Source organism: Acanthisitta chloris, unplaced genomic scaffold, assembly GCF_000695815.1.
Source record: "Acanthisitta chloris isolate BGI_N310 unplaced genomic scaffold, ASM69581v1 scaffold18680, whole genome shotgun sequence".
NCBI lineage: Eukaryota > Metazoa > Chordata > Aves > Passeriformes > Acanthisittidae > Acanthisitta > Acanthisitta chloris.
In genome coordinates, this window is record NW_008650114.1 from 21,427 (window position 1) to 38,654 (window position 17,228).

Sequence of the window (17,228 nt, forward strand, 5' to 3'; positions counted from 1 at the left end):
CTCCATTCTTTCTTGCTAATAGTTGCACAAGGAATAAGGAGCTCAGTTGTTTACGCTGTTTGGAGTGTTGCTGTTTGTTAAAAGGAAAACCACAAGTCTAAGGGAGAGATTTTGCACACTCCATCCAGAATGTTTCTCTTTACCAACATGTTCATCAGGGCACCTCTTTTCCTTATAGCTGTGTGTGGCTTCACACATGGAATTTTTTCTATTTCAGGATTTGCCATCTCCATTGGCAGAAGATCTCAGCAAAGGTTCAGTTTCTCAGCTAAAAGATTATTATTCAGAGTAATTTAGAACCGTGTTTGGATAACTGCTTTTCATGTCACATGATATTATAGCCGTGAAGGATGGAAGGGGCAGGATAATTCCATATGGAACTTTCATGGCAGAGTGGAATTTTTTCTTGGGAAAATACTATACTGCACTGCATCCACAGAAGTTTTTCACATTTTCACCCCATATACATCTGTATTTTACATATAATATGCCAATATCCTAATTTCACCCACTCCCTCTTAATTTCTTTCGTAGTGAGTGTTGGTTATTTTGATTCTCCCGTGTACACTGAGTCAGCCACTGCTTCTTTTCTCCATTGGCCCAGTCCTTGTGTAATCAAACTGTAACTCTTGGCCCAAAGCTGCCCTCAGCTCTCTGTAGTCCAGTGATTTAGTCCACATCTCAGCAATCAGACCACATAATTTTAGTGAACTGTGAACTTATTGCAGGTTCATCCCATGTTTCTGCTAATGAGACACTTAGACAAGAAAGCTGTGGTAAGATCCTGTCTCACCAGGCTTGTTTATTCCAAGACACATCCTTCCTGTGCCACACATACTGACCTCCCATCTGCAGCAACAAATGGTAGTTTTATGGAAGGAGAAGTGAGAAAAGGCTGAATTATTTTGTTTCCACTATATCTCAATCTATTGTGTCTCAGTATTCTGAAATACTATTCTTCCTAACATTTGTTCTGTTCAATACAGTTATGATATTGCAACTGTTTAATAACCAGCTGCAGGTACACTGTAAGTAATACAGAGAATAAATGTTCTGATAATTATTAATTTTGTTAGTAGTCATCTTGCTTCTAGGGAATGGTAAGAACATATTTTTCAAGTTCTCATTTTGCAAAATGTGGCATCATAAGTGTTTCCCTTTTTTTCTGAATTGATGTAGGAATACACTATAGATGTATTTTTCCGCCAGAGCTGGAAAGATGAGAGATTAAAATTCAAAGGACCTATGACTGTTCTCCGGTTAAATAATTTAATGGCCAGCAAAATTTGGACACCTGATACCTTTTTCCACAATGGAAAGAAGTCAGTGGCTCATAACATGACAATGCCAAATAAACTATTACGAATTACAGAGGATGGGACGTTGCTATACACAATGAGGTGAGCCCTAAAGTATTATATCCTTCATTTAGTTTGATAATTTAACTTGTGAAAGGTTATTTTCCAGACAGGAAGCAGGTTCCTTTTTGAGCATAATTTGATTCCTGCTTAGTAATTTTTTTCACACTAGGTTGTGGAATGATGGACACACCAAGCCATTTGCAGTGTTTATTTTTACTCCTCCTGCTGTGATACCTTATACAGTCCCTGGATGTGTCTTAGTGCTCAATTTTAAAATGGTTCTTATAGTCTTAGAAGTCCATCAGTTTCCAGAGGACCTTAATTTGGCATTGCTTTCAAGGATTCCATCAGCAAGTATAATACAGCCTGAAAGTTTAATATAATCTGTACTCCTAGATTGTGTACAAAGGTCTTTAATCTTTGGGTCTTACAGAAGGCAGATTCTAAGAACAGGCAGATGCACACAGAATTCATTACCCATTCTTAGCATTTCTTGTGCTTGGGAATACAAAGTGTGACAGTCTAAAAATAGACATTGCTTATTCCATTCATAACAAGAAAAACAATTGATTAAAGCATTTGGAAAGTTAGGAGAAAAATTATTTTTATGCTGAAGCCACTCTTACTGGAAATATATTGTTCTCTTCATGGATAACTGAACTTTAGCTATCCAGTTGTCAGAGGAGTTAAATAAATGCTTTTGAAATAATTATGGTACAGTCATGAAAACATTCTGGATTGAAAGACTACAAATTAAAGAATGAAAAAAATGGTATGTTGTCTCTACAGAGCTGCACATCCTTTCTTTACGTCTCCCATGGAATCACACAGGGTATAAAGGAATTCAGTTGACTTCCAGCCAAGATGGATAGCTTGGTACATAGGTGAACACTGAGTTTTCTTTTAACAACTTTAAAGTTTGGGGTTTTTTTAATCAGTACAAGTATTTGGAGAAAACAAAGTCTTCAGGCTTTTGGGATGTTCAGTTTATTCTGCAACATCTTTCAGGACTGCCTAGGCTAAAGTAGAATCTGCTTGGCTGATAGTTACACAGGTCTAGGTCAATTTTTCTTGTCTTTCTAAATGCTTGGCTGTTAGGGATTTAATCCACAGGAACACTGTCTTGGCAGCACATTGTTCACATATGTCTCTTTTTTTGAGCATAACCATTTCTATTTCCTCACCTTTGCAAGTGCCTCAATGCAATCTTCTGCCTAGTATTCAAGTATTATTGTTCATTCCTTGCTGATGTGTTGTATGTGACTGTTTCTAGTTTATTTAATCGCTTTTATTGAGAAACATGTTTGCACTCAAGCTGATAGCAATGAAATGATTTCAGCGAATGTCTGAGCATCCAGACTGGGCCAATTTTATGATGATGGCAAGGAAGCAATTTCAGTTGCTAATAGACTTTAATCCTCACGCCAAGTTAGAAGTCTGAGCATGTCTCTGATGTACTGTGAAGTGTGTGGCAGAGGGGCAGAGCCAGTTGCACTGCTGTGTCTGCACATGCCTGTTGGCACTCCCAGCCAGACAACTCAGGCCCTGTTCTAAATGCTAATTAATCACATAACAGTTACGATGCTATACTTATTCTGTGTGTCTTAATAGAAATCTATTTGCTAATTCTATGAAACTAGAATAAATGTGTCCTTTTGCTCATTAATCCGTTATAGATTGACTGTGAGAGCAGAATGTCCAATGCATTTAGAAGACTTTCCTATGGATGCACATGCTTGCCCCTTGAAATTTGGAAGCTGTAAGTTTATTTTAAATTGAGGTTTCTCCCTTTTTAGGACACTTTTAAAAAGAGTATTTTGCAACTAAGAAAACCTCAAGGTTTTAATCTTGTGTATTTTTCACTTTTTGTCAGGGTTGTATTTTTATTCTTATATATGTATATTTGTATTTAATATAGTGAACATTTTATGTGTCTGAAATATCCTACAGTGTCATGCCTGGACATTCACAAATGACAAAAATGACAGTGCTCTAAACATCTAGAAAAGTAGTTTGTCACGTTGGAAATATTAATCTTATAAATTGCTTTATTTTGTTAAGACCCAAAATGAATGTTAGAGAAAAGTAATACACACCATGGAGAACTGAATTGGTTTAGGTGAAAACATTTTTGCTTCCATAGTCTCGGTATGATTAGAACAAAATTTTTCCTGGGATTATAAAATAATCATATTACACGCGTGCAAAACTTCTGGAAGTGAAAAAAATCGCAGAAATCTCCAAATAGACTCCTACAATTGCAGCATGTAACCTCAGATCAGAGAACATACTGAACAAAATGTAGAGTAATTGAAATCAATGCAGTAACTGACAGAGCTTTTTGTCAGTTGAGAATTTCCACCAAAACTTCAGTTTGAATAGAAACCAACCTGAGAGTTAACTAAACATTATATTTGTAAAAATTAAATATAGTGCCCCTTCAACTTTTTCAGTAAAAAACCCAACAAAGTGAAGAGTTGATTTATCCTAGTTGATTCAACACAAGGAAGGTAAAACTTATGGAAGGTGTAATAGTGTACAAATTGTTTCTTCAATGGCTACTTTTTTCTAACAGAAATGTGTCGTTTCACTGATAATGGGTACTTAGTGGCTTGATCAATTTTAGAAGCCAACAAACAGAGCACCCAATTCATTCTTCACATGGTACCCGACAGGGCAATAATTTACTTGGGCTGAATAGCTCTATGTTTACCATGAGACAGGAGTGATGTTTTGTCTTTAAAGAGCTGCTAGCCTCCTAGATAAGACTTGGAGAACAAAAAGCTCATATAACCTTGGAGCGTAACTAACAAGAATAGTTGACTCCTTGAATGTTAAGTTCTCTTACAGCATTTCCAATAAATCTTTCCAAATCTTTTGTGAAACAGCATGGGGTGGGGGAGAAGCTAATAGCAGGGCAAATAGCTGCAGTGGGTTCTTAATAACAGGAGATTAATACCAGGAGATCTGTGCAGATCGGGAGTGGTCACAGGATCGAATACCCTTGGATAGGCACATTAAAGTGCCCGGGAGGAATTCAGGCTGGGGCTGGGGAGGTGGCTAATCGTGCATTAAATATGCTAATGACAAGTTAAACCATGAACAGTTGTTGAACAAATGTGAACTACTAGACTGAATTTTATAGACCCGATGACACCTTTCACATCTGTGCATCACTGAGCCACAACCTGAACACCAGACACTCCCTAGTATGAACAATATTTCCCCTTCTTTTCCTACACTGAGTTCTTTCTTGCCCACTGTGTCCCAGATTAATGTACTCCTGGTTCACAGAGTGCACAGCTTTCCAGATTACTAAGGATTTTGCCTCAAATAAATGACTAAGATTTGCAGAAATGACTAATGTAAAGGGGTAGATAATATGGATTTACATACAAGTCCAGAACCAGACCACAAGGTAAAAACAAGACAGCAGAAAGACATGCACTTGTGTCTGCATATCTTTTGTATCTAGTTTAGTTTCTTTTCTATCTTTTAAAAAAAAAGATATTAATATACATAATTTTCTGAATTGAAAAAAAAAATAAATCTGTACTATTTCTGATGGAAAGATCACTTCTTACACTGCAGCCAGAGGCAATAACTGACGCTGTAAGCTCAGAGTGCAGCTGTGGTCTGTCATGTTTTACAGGAATTTTCCTTTTTTTTTTCTTTTGAACATGAACTGACTATCATGGCAACTGTCCTAAACAGGGCCTAGAAAAACAAGTAACTCCAAATACTAGGAAGGATCGTGAGACAAAATCAAGGCATTTTGAAGAAAACTTGCATTCCCCTACAAAATTCAGGCAAGCTCCTAGTCTGGGATCCTCATGGGAAGGAGTTCCTTCTGTAACATGGTTTTACTGCAGACAGTGCATGAGGAATTCACTGTCCAAAACAGTCCTTAAAGCTGGACCTTTCCCCTTCTTCTATTCAGATTATATGTCATAATTATCAGGTTTTACAATATTTCTATCAATATTTAGTTATTGATAGAAATACAAATATCTCCCATAGGGCAAATGGGCAGGCCCAGGCAAGATAGCAAAATGGGGCTCACTGTTGTACATAGAAAAAGAAGAGTTCTTATATTTAATTGCCACTTTTAAAGGAAGAATTATATTTAACTACATTTGGGACATTTCTGTCAAACGACTAAAAGAATTAATACCCATCATCTTAATGGACTGGAAAATTTACTGAAAAGTGCATTTAATTGTCACAAAAGCCATGCTTTTAGTGCAGACTACAATATTACGCTTAGTAGCTCCCTAAGGTAGAGTTTCCTAGTTCTGTTTGTTTTGGATTAAATTGGATGAGAGTTTTTTTGCATCCTCCACTGTTACTTATCACTTGTTGGAGCTGGATTCCAAAAGGCCTCACATGGAAGGAGTTGCACGTCTCCTATGCACTCTGCCCATGCTGTAGAGGCCAATAGACGTTTGATCCAGCTCCAAGGCTAAAGTGATTTGCCATAGAGCAGCTTAAGCTAGAGGTTATTCCAGTGTAAATTCAATGTGACAAATGCTAAAGAAATTCTGGAACAACAAAATGCCATATGCTGGCAAAACAAAATCAGAAAGGCAGATGCCCACCAGCAGTGACGGGAGCAAAAGGCTGCATTGCTGCTTACGCCATCTGAATTGGAAGCTGAGGGTGGAAGCTGGATAGAGTACCAAAATCTGGCAGTTAGAGGGCAGGGCAAGGTCATTCCAGCACTGATGAGTGTACTCCCTCCCTTCTAACCCAATCCAGTGGTTCTCAGCAGCTCAGAAAATCAGTCATCTCTCTTCCAAGCAGCTTTCATAGTCCAGAACAAATGCTTGAAAATTAATAGTGTTATTGCCACTCTCTCTTTATGTGACTAGATTAGCAACTCAATTCCTGTATTTACTGCTGCCATTATTTTTCAAGTCAGAATTATTTAGATATAGATTTGCATTTACCATTGATTCCAAAAACATATTCCAAGATATGTTACAGTGCTTGGGGAATATGAAGTCTGAGCATAAAAGCACCCTTCAGCTTCAATAATGCAGAATCAAATGCCATGCAATTAATTACCCAGTGCACTACATCCAACACCACCTCTTCAATTACTGACTGTTATCTCTTCCATTGATAAGATAAAACTGCTAACTCACAAATGAGGTCAAGTGAATCAGATTCCTCCCTTGCCTTTTCTGCTTGCCAGTCTCAAAAAGGGGGAAATCTCATCTTGTAGGTAAGATTCTACTGTCATTTTGGATCCCTAAGATATCCCTCCTGGCTCCCAACTGCTTTTGGTGGGTGCGAACTTGATATAGGTTCTGATCACACATTCAGTCCCATACATGTCTTTGGATGCTCTTAGTTGTAAAGAATTACACTAGATGCCTCTATGTAGTCAGCTAACTCCCACCCTAACTACTCAGAGGGAGAGCTGCCAGACTCCAGGCTACACAAAAAGACAGAAGAATTTTACTGCGGGACTAAGACTAAAATATATTGCTTGATTCCTGAAATAAGATAAATAACAGCACAAATCCCCTCGATGGCATAGATAATATGCTGCCAAATTGCCTATGTAACATACCAGGCTGCTGAGATTTGGAGAGCCAACAGTGTTTTACTTTTGCTTTAATCTAGACTCAATTGACTTTGAGGATTTCTCAGAAATGACTAAAGAAAAAAAAAAGATACAGTAATCGTGATTTAAACTCACTCTAGCCTAGGCAGCCTCAGAACTGTCTGCTAGGCCTGTTTTACAGCAAGGATAGCACGACAGAGGGATAACCACATGGAGAGCTGTAGCCAGGCTGAGGATGCGAAGGTCACTGAAGCCACCCTGAGAAGGGCTTACTGTCTTTGAGTGGCCAAGACAACACATCACACTATGAAAACCTGAAAAGTCTGGGTTTTGTCCTTCCTGACAGCAGTTAAAAAGTAGACAAAGGGTTGAGTCCTTGCATGCACATGAAATTCCACATCTCACTCTCACCTCTGGTACATTTACATAAGTAGGAATTAGGTAAGAGAGAAATATTTTTATACCAACCTTAGTCCAGCCCTACAGCAGATATTTATGTAATCATCATATGGATAGATCTGTAAAATCAGTTGTATTTCCCATAGATAAATTCCAGCAAGCAAGTTGTGTGTTTCCACAGATAATTAAGGAGAATTTAATATTCAAACTACTGCTTAAAACTGTTCTGATAAAGCCAGAAGGCAACACAAGGTTCAAAGCTGAAATGCAATGTATTTCTTTTAATTTAGATGCTTATACCAGAGCAGAGGTTGTGTATGAATGGACACGGGAACCAGCACGGTCAGTGGTTGTGGCTGAAGACGGCTCTCGATTGAACCAGTATGATCTGCTTGGACAAACTGTGGACTCTGGAATTGTGCAGTCCAGTACAGGTCTGTGAAAAAAGTTTTTTGGGAAGGGTCATGTTTAACTGCCAAAAATATAATTTAGAGCAGAATAAAAACATACAAATATATAAGAGTGAGAGAGGTAAATTGCAATATATGAGCTTCAGATTAGGAAAACATGACTCTGAAAAGATAATGTATCCAGGGATTATTTTCCTACTACACCTGGTGGTTAAAATATTTGAACAATTAAAAAGCTTCCTACAGAGTCAGATCTAGCCAGAAAAAAACAGTAATTTACATTATAAAGGAGCACTCCTTATATCCTTATCGTGTTATCTACTTACTACATAAGCTGATAAAATATTTTAAGAATATGAATCCTCAAAGATCATATTCCTGGAGGCAGTGAAGTTGCTAAAAGCAAGCATATATTTTTTTAAGGAGGTATTTAGAGAATGAAAAAAACAATGTCATCAAATTAAAAAAGCATTTGGAACATCCAAACAGGATTTAGCTTAATGCTAACACCAGCTTTAACTCCAAAATTATTAATGAGATACAGAAATATAGCTGACATTTATTGTGTGATATACCTGCAACCTTGTAGTGGCTAAACCCCTTGTTTTTCAATTTGCAGTGTTTGTTTCAAGATGTAATTTTAAAAATTTATTTTCTAAGAATTTGGAAGGGGCATGAAGACCTAAATGCAGTAAGAAACTGAGCATTGGGCATGAACAAGAGCTGTGCTGCCCAGATTGACCATTCAATGGACCAAAAGCAGCACTGCTTTAGGAGCAGTAGTTGTGTTGCTTTGAATGCACCCAACATTGTGACTTAGAGAAGTACGCTTATACCTACACATAAACCAAATTTTCTAATGTGTTATTGATAAAGTCAATGAACATTAAAGGGAAAGTGAGTCACTTTAAGGTGAACTGTAATTTGTGCCCGAATTTTTTATTTAGCTTGCCAAAATAATATTCATATGCTCTATTGAGCCAAGAAAATCTCTCACAGACAAGTTTCTAGGTTACTGCTTGGAAGCGTCTGTTCAGTTAATGTAATCAGAAAAGAGGTGGGATGGTAGTAATAAAGACTTTGCGTAAGAACAATATCAACACAACTGCTCCCATGGATTCCCTGTTCTCATTACGGAGCACAGACGAATGCATCAGGCATGTGAAAAGGAAAGGGGAGAACTCTTGGCCTGGCCACAGCCAGAAGTGTAGCCCTTGACTTTTGTGCAGCCAGTAATTTACCCCAGTTGCCCTTCACTGAAAAGTCAATGGGATTTGTGGGGAGCTGCAGGGATCTTGGCTCTTTGCACTTTCTGCTCTGAAGCTGCTGGCTCAGAGAGCCCTCAGCAGCCTGCAGGGCTGCCCTCTGCACTCATCACCAACTCCCTGCCTGCTGCTTGCATTGTAATGCCACAGGATAATCAGAAAAGACTCATAAGCTTGGGAAAGTGTCTAAACCAAATAGATAATATCAGATACGGTTCAGGGTAATTAGACAGCTAGGAGAGAAGCACCCTATAAATTCTTAAGAAAGGCAGGTAAGAAATTTTCAAACAGAACTGAAACATAAGTGCAAAATTTCTTCATGGATTTCTATGAAGAAAGAAACAAAAAATTTGTTTGGCCTATGCTATTTCAAAGGTTTGAATTTTGCCTTCTTTTTCTACCTGAAGAAGCTCTTTACCATGTCTGTCCATGAAGTTAAATACAGTAGAGTGAATATATAAAATGTGCTGAAATGAAGATGTTATTTTCTAGATGCTGAAAAATAGTATAAAGAAATAAAGGCAATGGTTATCAAGACTAAAAATAATCCCATTACAGAATCTTTTTAGTACCAAACTTAGAATCCTCCTTAGTCACTACCTGATAATAATATACAATGGTGGAAGAAATGTATTTAGTGCTTGCACATTCAGTGTCTCAAAGAAAAACTCTTCTTGATTTGCTTTGGAGAGGAAAATGCTTTCCCTTCCCCAAAATAATGGTGAGGATCAGAAGTGGTTAATAATCCCTTTTCTCCCTACTGAGATAGGTGGGCAACTAGTCTCAACAGAATCTTCTAGCACATCTTTGTCCTCTCATCATCCCTGGTTTAAGATATGACATGTAATGAAAAGTCTGAAATTCCTCCCTACTTTCAGAGTCGTGGGTGATGACTCATCATATAAAAAGACAAAAGGAATTGAAGACAATCTTTGCTTAAGAGTTCTCAGCACCTTTAATAGGCCAGAAAGTGAAGCTATTGCAGCTGATTCTGGGGATCATTGGAGGACTGTACAACACCTTGGGCAGTTTTAAGATTATATTTATTGTTGTCTGGAACAACAATACTTATCTGCCAAGGAGTTGGGTGTAGCTGGGATATTCTATACATTCTCAAAGCTATTAAATAATTCGGTGGATTGATAAAGTCCTTTTATTTATCTATTTCTTCTTTAATTTCTCCCTTGGCTAGTAGGCCACCTGCTATTCTTGTTTCTGGATATAGAACAGGGTAACTACTAATACTGATTTTTTAATGACAAGAAAGTCTTGGAAGTCTAAAACTTTTTTATGCTATAGTTTATCCATCTATGCTGGCAATGGAACATGCAGGCACTACAGACGTAAAAATAATAATTACTGCTGCTGCTGTTGTGCTTAAGCAGAGTCATGCAGTTTTTATTTGTATGTAAAATTTCTGTCACTCGCCAGCTACTGATTCTTACTGACTCAGAAAGAGTTTAAAATGATCCTTTTCATAAGCATCTTAACAAATGCTTAAAGGGCTCATGCAAGTTTCTATTTGCATAGAATTATTTTGCCACCTTGAGAATGTTGCTTTCATCAGAAAAGAATCATCAGGATTTATACTCACAATGGTCTGTTTTTTTCTGATGTTCTGTAAATCTGCCTAGAGGATGTTCTTAAGAGGTTTTTTTGCTAAGTTATATGCCATAAGTAATACTTTGTTTTAAATTAATGGCAAGGAAAGCCTTACTTCTCACCTACAGTGATAGAGACAGTATTGTTACAGCTAAAACTCAGTCCCCACCTCAAACCCCATGTCTGATGTGGTACACATTAATTTTAGGTGCTGACCTCATAAATTTAGTTTATTACAAACACTTTACAAAGCTCTGGGTAATAGCTTTAAAGTAACATTATTGAATTATCAACTCTTTTCATCTAAGGACCCAGGTTAGTTTGTAGTACCTGCACATTTGACTCAATTATTGTGATATGCTGTAGAATTAAGGGGTGGTTAAAAACTGTGACTACAGAAGCAATGAGCACAGGCACAAACCCTTCCAGAGCTCTGGAAATACTCAAATGTGGACAGATATTGAAAATATTAGGTTAATATAGATGCAGGACTTGTGTGACCACTTTTTAATGCTTCATATTGTGTAATATGACAAACCAATTTAAACCTCATGGAATAAGTAAAATGGAAACCAGATTTATCTGCACAATATTTGGAGAAGACTTTGGGAGTTACAACGAAGCTAAGAAATACCTTTCTTTCTCACTTTTTTTGGATGAGATAAGAGATAAAAGCATATAATATGCATAAGCTACACTTTGTGAAAGCCTAGCAACCAGACACTGTGAATATAGGCAATGTTTTGCTCAAGAGCTCTTTGAAATTTTAGCTTGTAGGGAATTTTATGGCTGTATTACAATGCTTTCAAAATAGCATTACAGGGGAATTGTTGGAAAGTTAGAGAATGAAAAGCAGCTGCCATGAATGTGGATATGCTTTGTAATTAAAGAAAGTCGTAAGATATGGAAAGCTAAAGATGCAGTAAATAACTGGAGTGTTTTTGTGTCCTGCAGTCATTTCAATCAATCTCCTCAAAGATCTGTCTTCTAATAAATGACTGCAACTGGTACTTTAGAGACTTAAGAGGGTGTTTTAGCCTTGTAACTGAGCTGTAAGGTGTTATCCTAGGCCTCTGCTTTGCCTAATTCACCCCTCATAGCATTACCTTTAGCTGATTTCTAGCTCAGACCTGCTGCAGTGCTTAACAGATGAGAGTAATCCCTGTCTTTTTAATTGCCTTTATGCTTTGGATCTTGTTCTCATTTTCCAGAGGTTAAAAATACTTTGATAATTTAAGCAGCTAAATAAAGCTTCAGAGTACAGTGGGGTGTTCACTCTGTATTCTTAGCTTGCCATCTACAATCACTGAATTAATTCTGACATACCACTGTGAGCATTCTATATCTGATTGCATTAAAATAGCTTCCCACGTCATATTTTAGTAGATAAAATTAAATTATTGGCTCTCCTAGCCAAGACTGGCACCCTTCATAAGATCATAATCTCTGGTACGGAGGAGAGGAAGGTTGTTTCACTGAAAGTTAAAGAAAGGTGAATAAAATTCAGGTAATAATGCCCATTGTGCTACCTCTGCCACTCCTAGTTTTGAAAAAATTTCTTGTACATCCTTTGCTTTACCTCTTAATTTAAAATGTATTGTCTTCCCCCACCTTTGCCACTGTCTTTTATATTGAAACATACCAGGAGTATTGTCACATCTTACAAATAAGTTTTCCTCGGGGTTATATGTTGAGCAAGATTGTTCAAATGAATGTTCTTCTAGACTCTGCATTAACAAAATGGGTGTTTGACATGCTCAGTGCATAAGCAGCCGATGTCTAGACATAGTTTTTCAATCCAGTTTAAGCTTTTCCTGTACAAGAGCAGCTTTCTCTTTCCAGCTGCCTACATTTTAAAATAGAACTACAGTAATTTCACATGTCATCTCTAATGTAGACAGAAGTTTCCATTCATTTACGTCTACTTGTTTCATTCCAAAGATGATGTTTATTGCATAATAACGAGAATCAATCTGCTCAAAAAAAAAAAAAAAGTCCCAATAGGGTTTTCAATCTTTTGAGAATAGACTGGTTTGCAAAATCCATTTTCAATGATGTAAATAGTGACCTGAAAATGAGCATTATTTGCTCTGCCCTGGCAAGAAAGGTTTAGAGTATGACACATATTCATACATTGAGAGATTAAACAATTTATATGTTATATATTAAATGTATTCATAAAATGCATTTAAATATGTGATTCCTTTCCATTGCAATTAGCAGATGCTGTTCATAAGGCTCTGTAGCACCCAAAACAGTAGTGCTAATGAAAATGTTGTGTTATACTTGCATTAGCCATTTACTTCAGGAGAGAATAATAATTTACTAAAGTAGTAAATTAGCAGAACAGGGACACTTAATCTTCAGAGTACAACAGTGGCAATGCAGGCACAGTCACATCAAGTGCTACACCTCGAGGTTGGCCCAATTGAAACACTTCTGGGAGCCTGTGGTGGTGATCACATGAATATACTCTGGTGGCTTTCCATCTTCTACTGGAAAAAGACCTTTCAGAGGAGCTCTAAACAGCCACCACTTATTGCAGACTTTGATTCACTACTCAGCAGAGATGAAAATATGTAAATTTAATTAGCATTTCTCAGAACTGTCTAGTTTTGTATTATTAGTGGAACTTCAGAAGTAGGTTTATTAAATGTTTTCTTCAGAGCTGACCCAGTTTGATCTGAGGACTTTTTTTTATAGTAGGGGTGAATATAATAAAAAAAATATTTCCTATAAAGCTCTCTAACTTGTCTATTTATAATAGCTTTAATGTTCCTGTTTTTCTTGGTTTTAGGGGAATACGTTGTTATGACTACACATTTTCATTTGAAGAGGAAGATTGGTTACTTTGTCATCCAGACTTATCTGCCATGCATCATGACAGTGATACTGTCACAGGTGTCCTTCTGGCTTAACAGAGAATCTGTTCCAGCAAGAACTGTATTTGGTAAGCAAAACTGTAAACCCCCTGGCAATCAGGAGGCAAATAGGTTTAAGAAATTTTATAGTAGAACTAGTTATGTGTAACATGATACTGGAGAACAGCATGAGCCTGGACATAGTGCAGGACACAAGAGTTAACACATTTCTTTGTGAAGATGTAGGTCCAAACTTTTAAACTGATAGTAAAAAGAGACCCGAAAACACCTCAGGTAGTTGATAAGCATTTGAATTTTCCAGAACAATCAGAACATGATTAAAACATTTCTGACAAGACAATGACAGTCATGATGAGATTATCGAAAGTCAGTGGGTATTGATCATTTGATATCTTTATGCCCTTTGAAAATTCTTATCTTAAAAATTTTGTTAATCCCTGTTGCAGGCTGCTGCTAAAGGCCTCCTGCTCAGCCACGATTTGTTGTGCTTACAGTGGTGAGTAGATGCACTCAGTGGATGCAGTGAGGAGGCAGTCTGAAGGACTCCCAGTTTATCCAGCTGGTCCCCAGAGTTTAGCCACTGCTTGCAAATGCTGGTCTTAAAATTAGAAACAAATAACTTGCATAATCTTTGGAGCTATTAATCCAACTCACGTACATATTTTTGAAAAAAGGAAACCAAACAGATGTAACAAATCTTCATTTAGGAAAACTAGAACCTGAGATTTCTGCTATGTGGCCTAGTCTCTTTGGTGATACTCAGACAGGACACCTGAACACCTTTAGCAGGAGGGGGTGGAGGAAGACACAGCCAAACTGGCTTTTAAACCCGTTTGCCTGCCTCAGGGTACAGCAAGGACAGGGTGCTATGGGCCCTTCGGATTTGCTGGAGCAAATTTACCCATTTATGCTGGACATAGCAAAGCCAAACAGTCTCTTTGGAGAAATTCAGCCTCTGAAACTCTTGGTGTACAAGAGCTATTTTTATTTACCTTTTCTGACTCTCTTCACAGCTGTGCTTTAGTTTCCCAATGCCTCTGGAAATCAATCACAACTTGCATAGCCTTAGACCTCATGAACCAGGCAAAGGCTTTCTGTTGGTATACAGATGTGTGTTTACAGAAGAATGGTTTAGACCACAGTATAATTAAATTTGATTTACATAACATTGTTTAGACTAGCAACTAAAATTAATTTGGAATTTTTATCATCACCTTCACTGACAACTGCTCTACTAGGGACTTTTATGGACCTCTGTAGTCAAAGCTATTGAAATTGTAACTATTTTACTTCTTTTTGCACATGCCATTTAAAAAGAAATGTCTGATCATCAGTTTGAAATGCTGTACTTCATTGTCACTAGATGAAGAACAGAATTTGCTAGTCTCACAATGAATAATATATAATACTGCACAATGTTCAAACTGCTATCTGCACAGGCTTAAGAACCCACACATTTCTCAAAGTTTTTCTTTTAGAAGACAGCTATTTAGTAAATAGCCTAGTGTTTACTGCATCATTCTGTATCAAGATAGCTTTTGCATTTCATAATGGCAGAGAAACAAAGTTGCAGAACATTTTGCATGAATGCAGATATATACAGAAGCGCAACTTAAGTCTTTCAGTCCACTTAGTATTACAGATAACAGAAGCTATAAATCCTGTTTTACTACTATGTAAGAGAAACATAAGCTCACAAGTAATGAGTCAAAGACAAGATTAGGTTGTCTCTCAGGGAAGAGAAACTGCTTCCTCATTAGGCACTAATAATTCAAGCTCTTCACACTAGCACGTAAATACGTTGTTCATTATTTGGCCTATTTTAGACCACTGCTCATTTTCACTAACACTCAGTGCAGCAGAGATGAACTCGCCAGACGCATTCAATACATGACAGTGCAGTTGTCAAGGTAACTTGTGGACATGTGATTTGATGTAAATGTCTACCCTGCATTTGGAGATTCATTTTGTCAAGCAGCTGCAAGCAGAGTGAGTTCAGTGCTTGCTGCCTGTGGCCAGGTAAGGGGAAAGGTTCAGCAATGAGAAGCTCTAACATCAGAAATACAATTTACGTTGTCACTGTTCCTACGTTAAATCTTTGCTGCTTTCAGGATGTCAATGAATAAAGGGACAGAAATCTGTAAAAACATCAATTCAAATAAATGCAGTAACCCACAAATCTTAGTGCACTTGAGTATACCTCTGAAGGAGCATGTCCCAAATAAGATGAATGAAACAACAAGGTTTTTAGTTTTCCTGCTATCTTGGAACTGTTGTGAGAAAGAACTAAAGATGCTAAGTTGTTACATCTCTAGGACAATTTGCAGGGTATGAATAAAGAACAGTGACGATTCTCCAAATACCAGGAAATATAAAGTAGTATCCAGTTCAAAACTCACATTATTATTTCCATTTCAACTTTTAAAATATTAGTTTACTACAACAATGTCTAAGACTAAAGACATAAAATATTTTGAAGATCCTGCAACTTCCACAGAACTTGAAATCTGATATCCTGAATTAACAACTGAACTCAGGTGGGAGAGTTTCTCAGAATCAGAGGTGTAGACAAGGCTTTCCCATCTATTGTCACATTGACAAGTGAAGCACAAAATAGAGCTGCTGCTCTGAAGACACTGAAACTCTTTGCTTTGCAGGAGTGACAACTGTCCTGACAATGACTACTCTGAGCATCAGCGCGAGGAACTCGCTCCCCAAGGTGGCCTATGCCACCGCCATGGATTGGTTTATAGCAGTGTGCTATGCCTTCGTGTTCTCTGCACTCATTGAATTTGCCACGGTGAATTACTTCACAAAGAGAGGCTACGCGTGGGATGGCAAGAGTGTCGTTCCTGAAAAGGTAACACCACTTAATATCTGTACCAACAGGTCATGCCTTACCCTCCTTGGTCACTGTGGGGTTTGTTTTTAGCCTGTTAGAAAGTCTTATTACTTGGAATAGGAAATAATTCCTCCAAAAGAGTTCCCACATGTGTGCACACAGCATTTCTACACAAGAATTACTGAGACATTGAGTACCTAAATACTGCTTCTGACATTTGGGATGATAGTTAATGCTATAAATAATGAAATATTCTACTGAGATTTTAACTTGTGCAATTGAGCGGAAAAAAAAGATGAATGTGTATTATTGTAAGGGAAGACAATTAATTTTTTCTGCTTGAGCAAGAGAAAATGTGGATGCCTTAGTATAAATGGAGGGGGAAAAAAATCTTGTGGCTAAGGTATTTGACGGTTCCCAAGGTATATTGCTTCAAAACATGAACTTCAGGAGGGCTGCTCTGTCACCATGACCAAATAAATCACAAGAGGGTTATTTTTTTGTTTCCTGTCTTGGTCCATAGGAAAAAATTATTTGTTTAAGGAGAGGCTTTGGGAGTGTGCAATCCCAATCCATATCTCCCTGAGTGCACTAGAGAAACATCACACTGATTCCCTTCGGTCTGGGATCAGACCTGATCTGTAACCCACAGGTACATCAAGAAATTGTTGAGGACATTCAGGGGATGAAAGAGAAGTTTCCCATTTCCTAAGAGTTACCATGTCAGCTCCTTCTGTAATCTCACTTGGTTGGGTTTTATTGACTTGCCTAATTGGTTACCATGAACATTCACAGACTAGAGATTCAGCTGAACAAATATTTGGAGGAGCAGATGTAACTCATCGGTATGCAAAGATAAGTTTTTTATTCAGGAATATATACACCTATAAATACA

At 37.5% G+C, this 17,228-nt stretch overlaps 1 protein-coding gene across 1 annotated transcript in view; it reads left to right on the forward strand.

The window, feature by feature from the left end:
* The window catches only part of LOC103810874 (gamma-aminobutyric acid receptor subunit alpha-1), a gene marked incomplete at its 3' end in the record, with an annotated part of 34,787 nt that extends 18,436 nt beyond the window's left edge, over positions 1 to 16,351 (forward strand). The window contains exons 4-8 of the mRNA XM_009083800.1: positions 1,180 to 1,400; positions 3,038 to 3,120; positions 7,623 to 7,766; positions 13,407 to 13,559; positions 16,149 to 16,351. Coding sequence (XP_009082048.1) covers positions 1,180 to 1,400; positions 3,038 to 3,120; positions 7,623 to 7,766; positions 13,407 to 13,559; positions 16,149 to 16,351 — 804 coding nt within the window. The remainder of the gene's footprint in view (positions 1 to 1,179; positions 1,401 to 3,037; positions 3,121 to 7,622; positions 7,767 to 13,406; positions 13,560 to 16,148) is intronic.
* Positions 16,352 to 17,228: the final 877 nt, after the last annotated feature.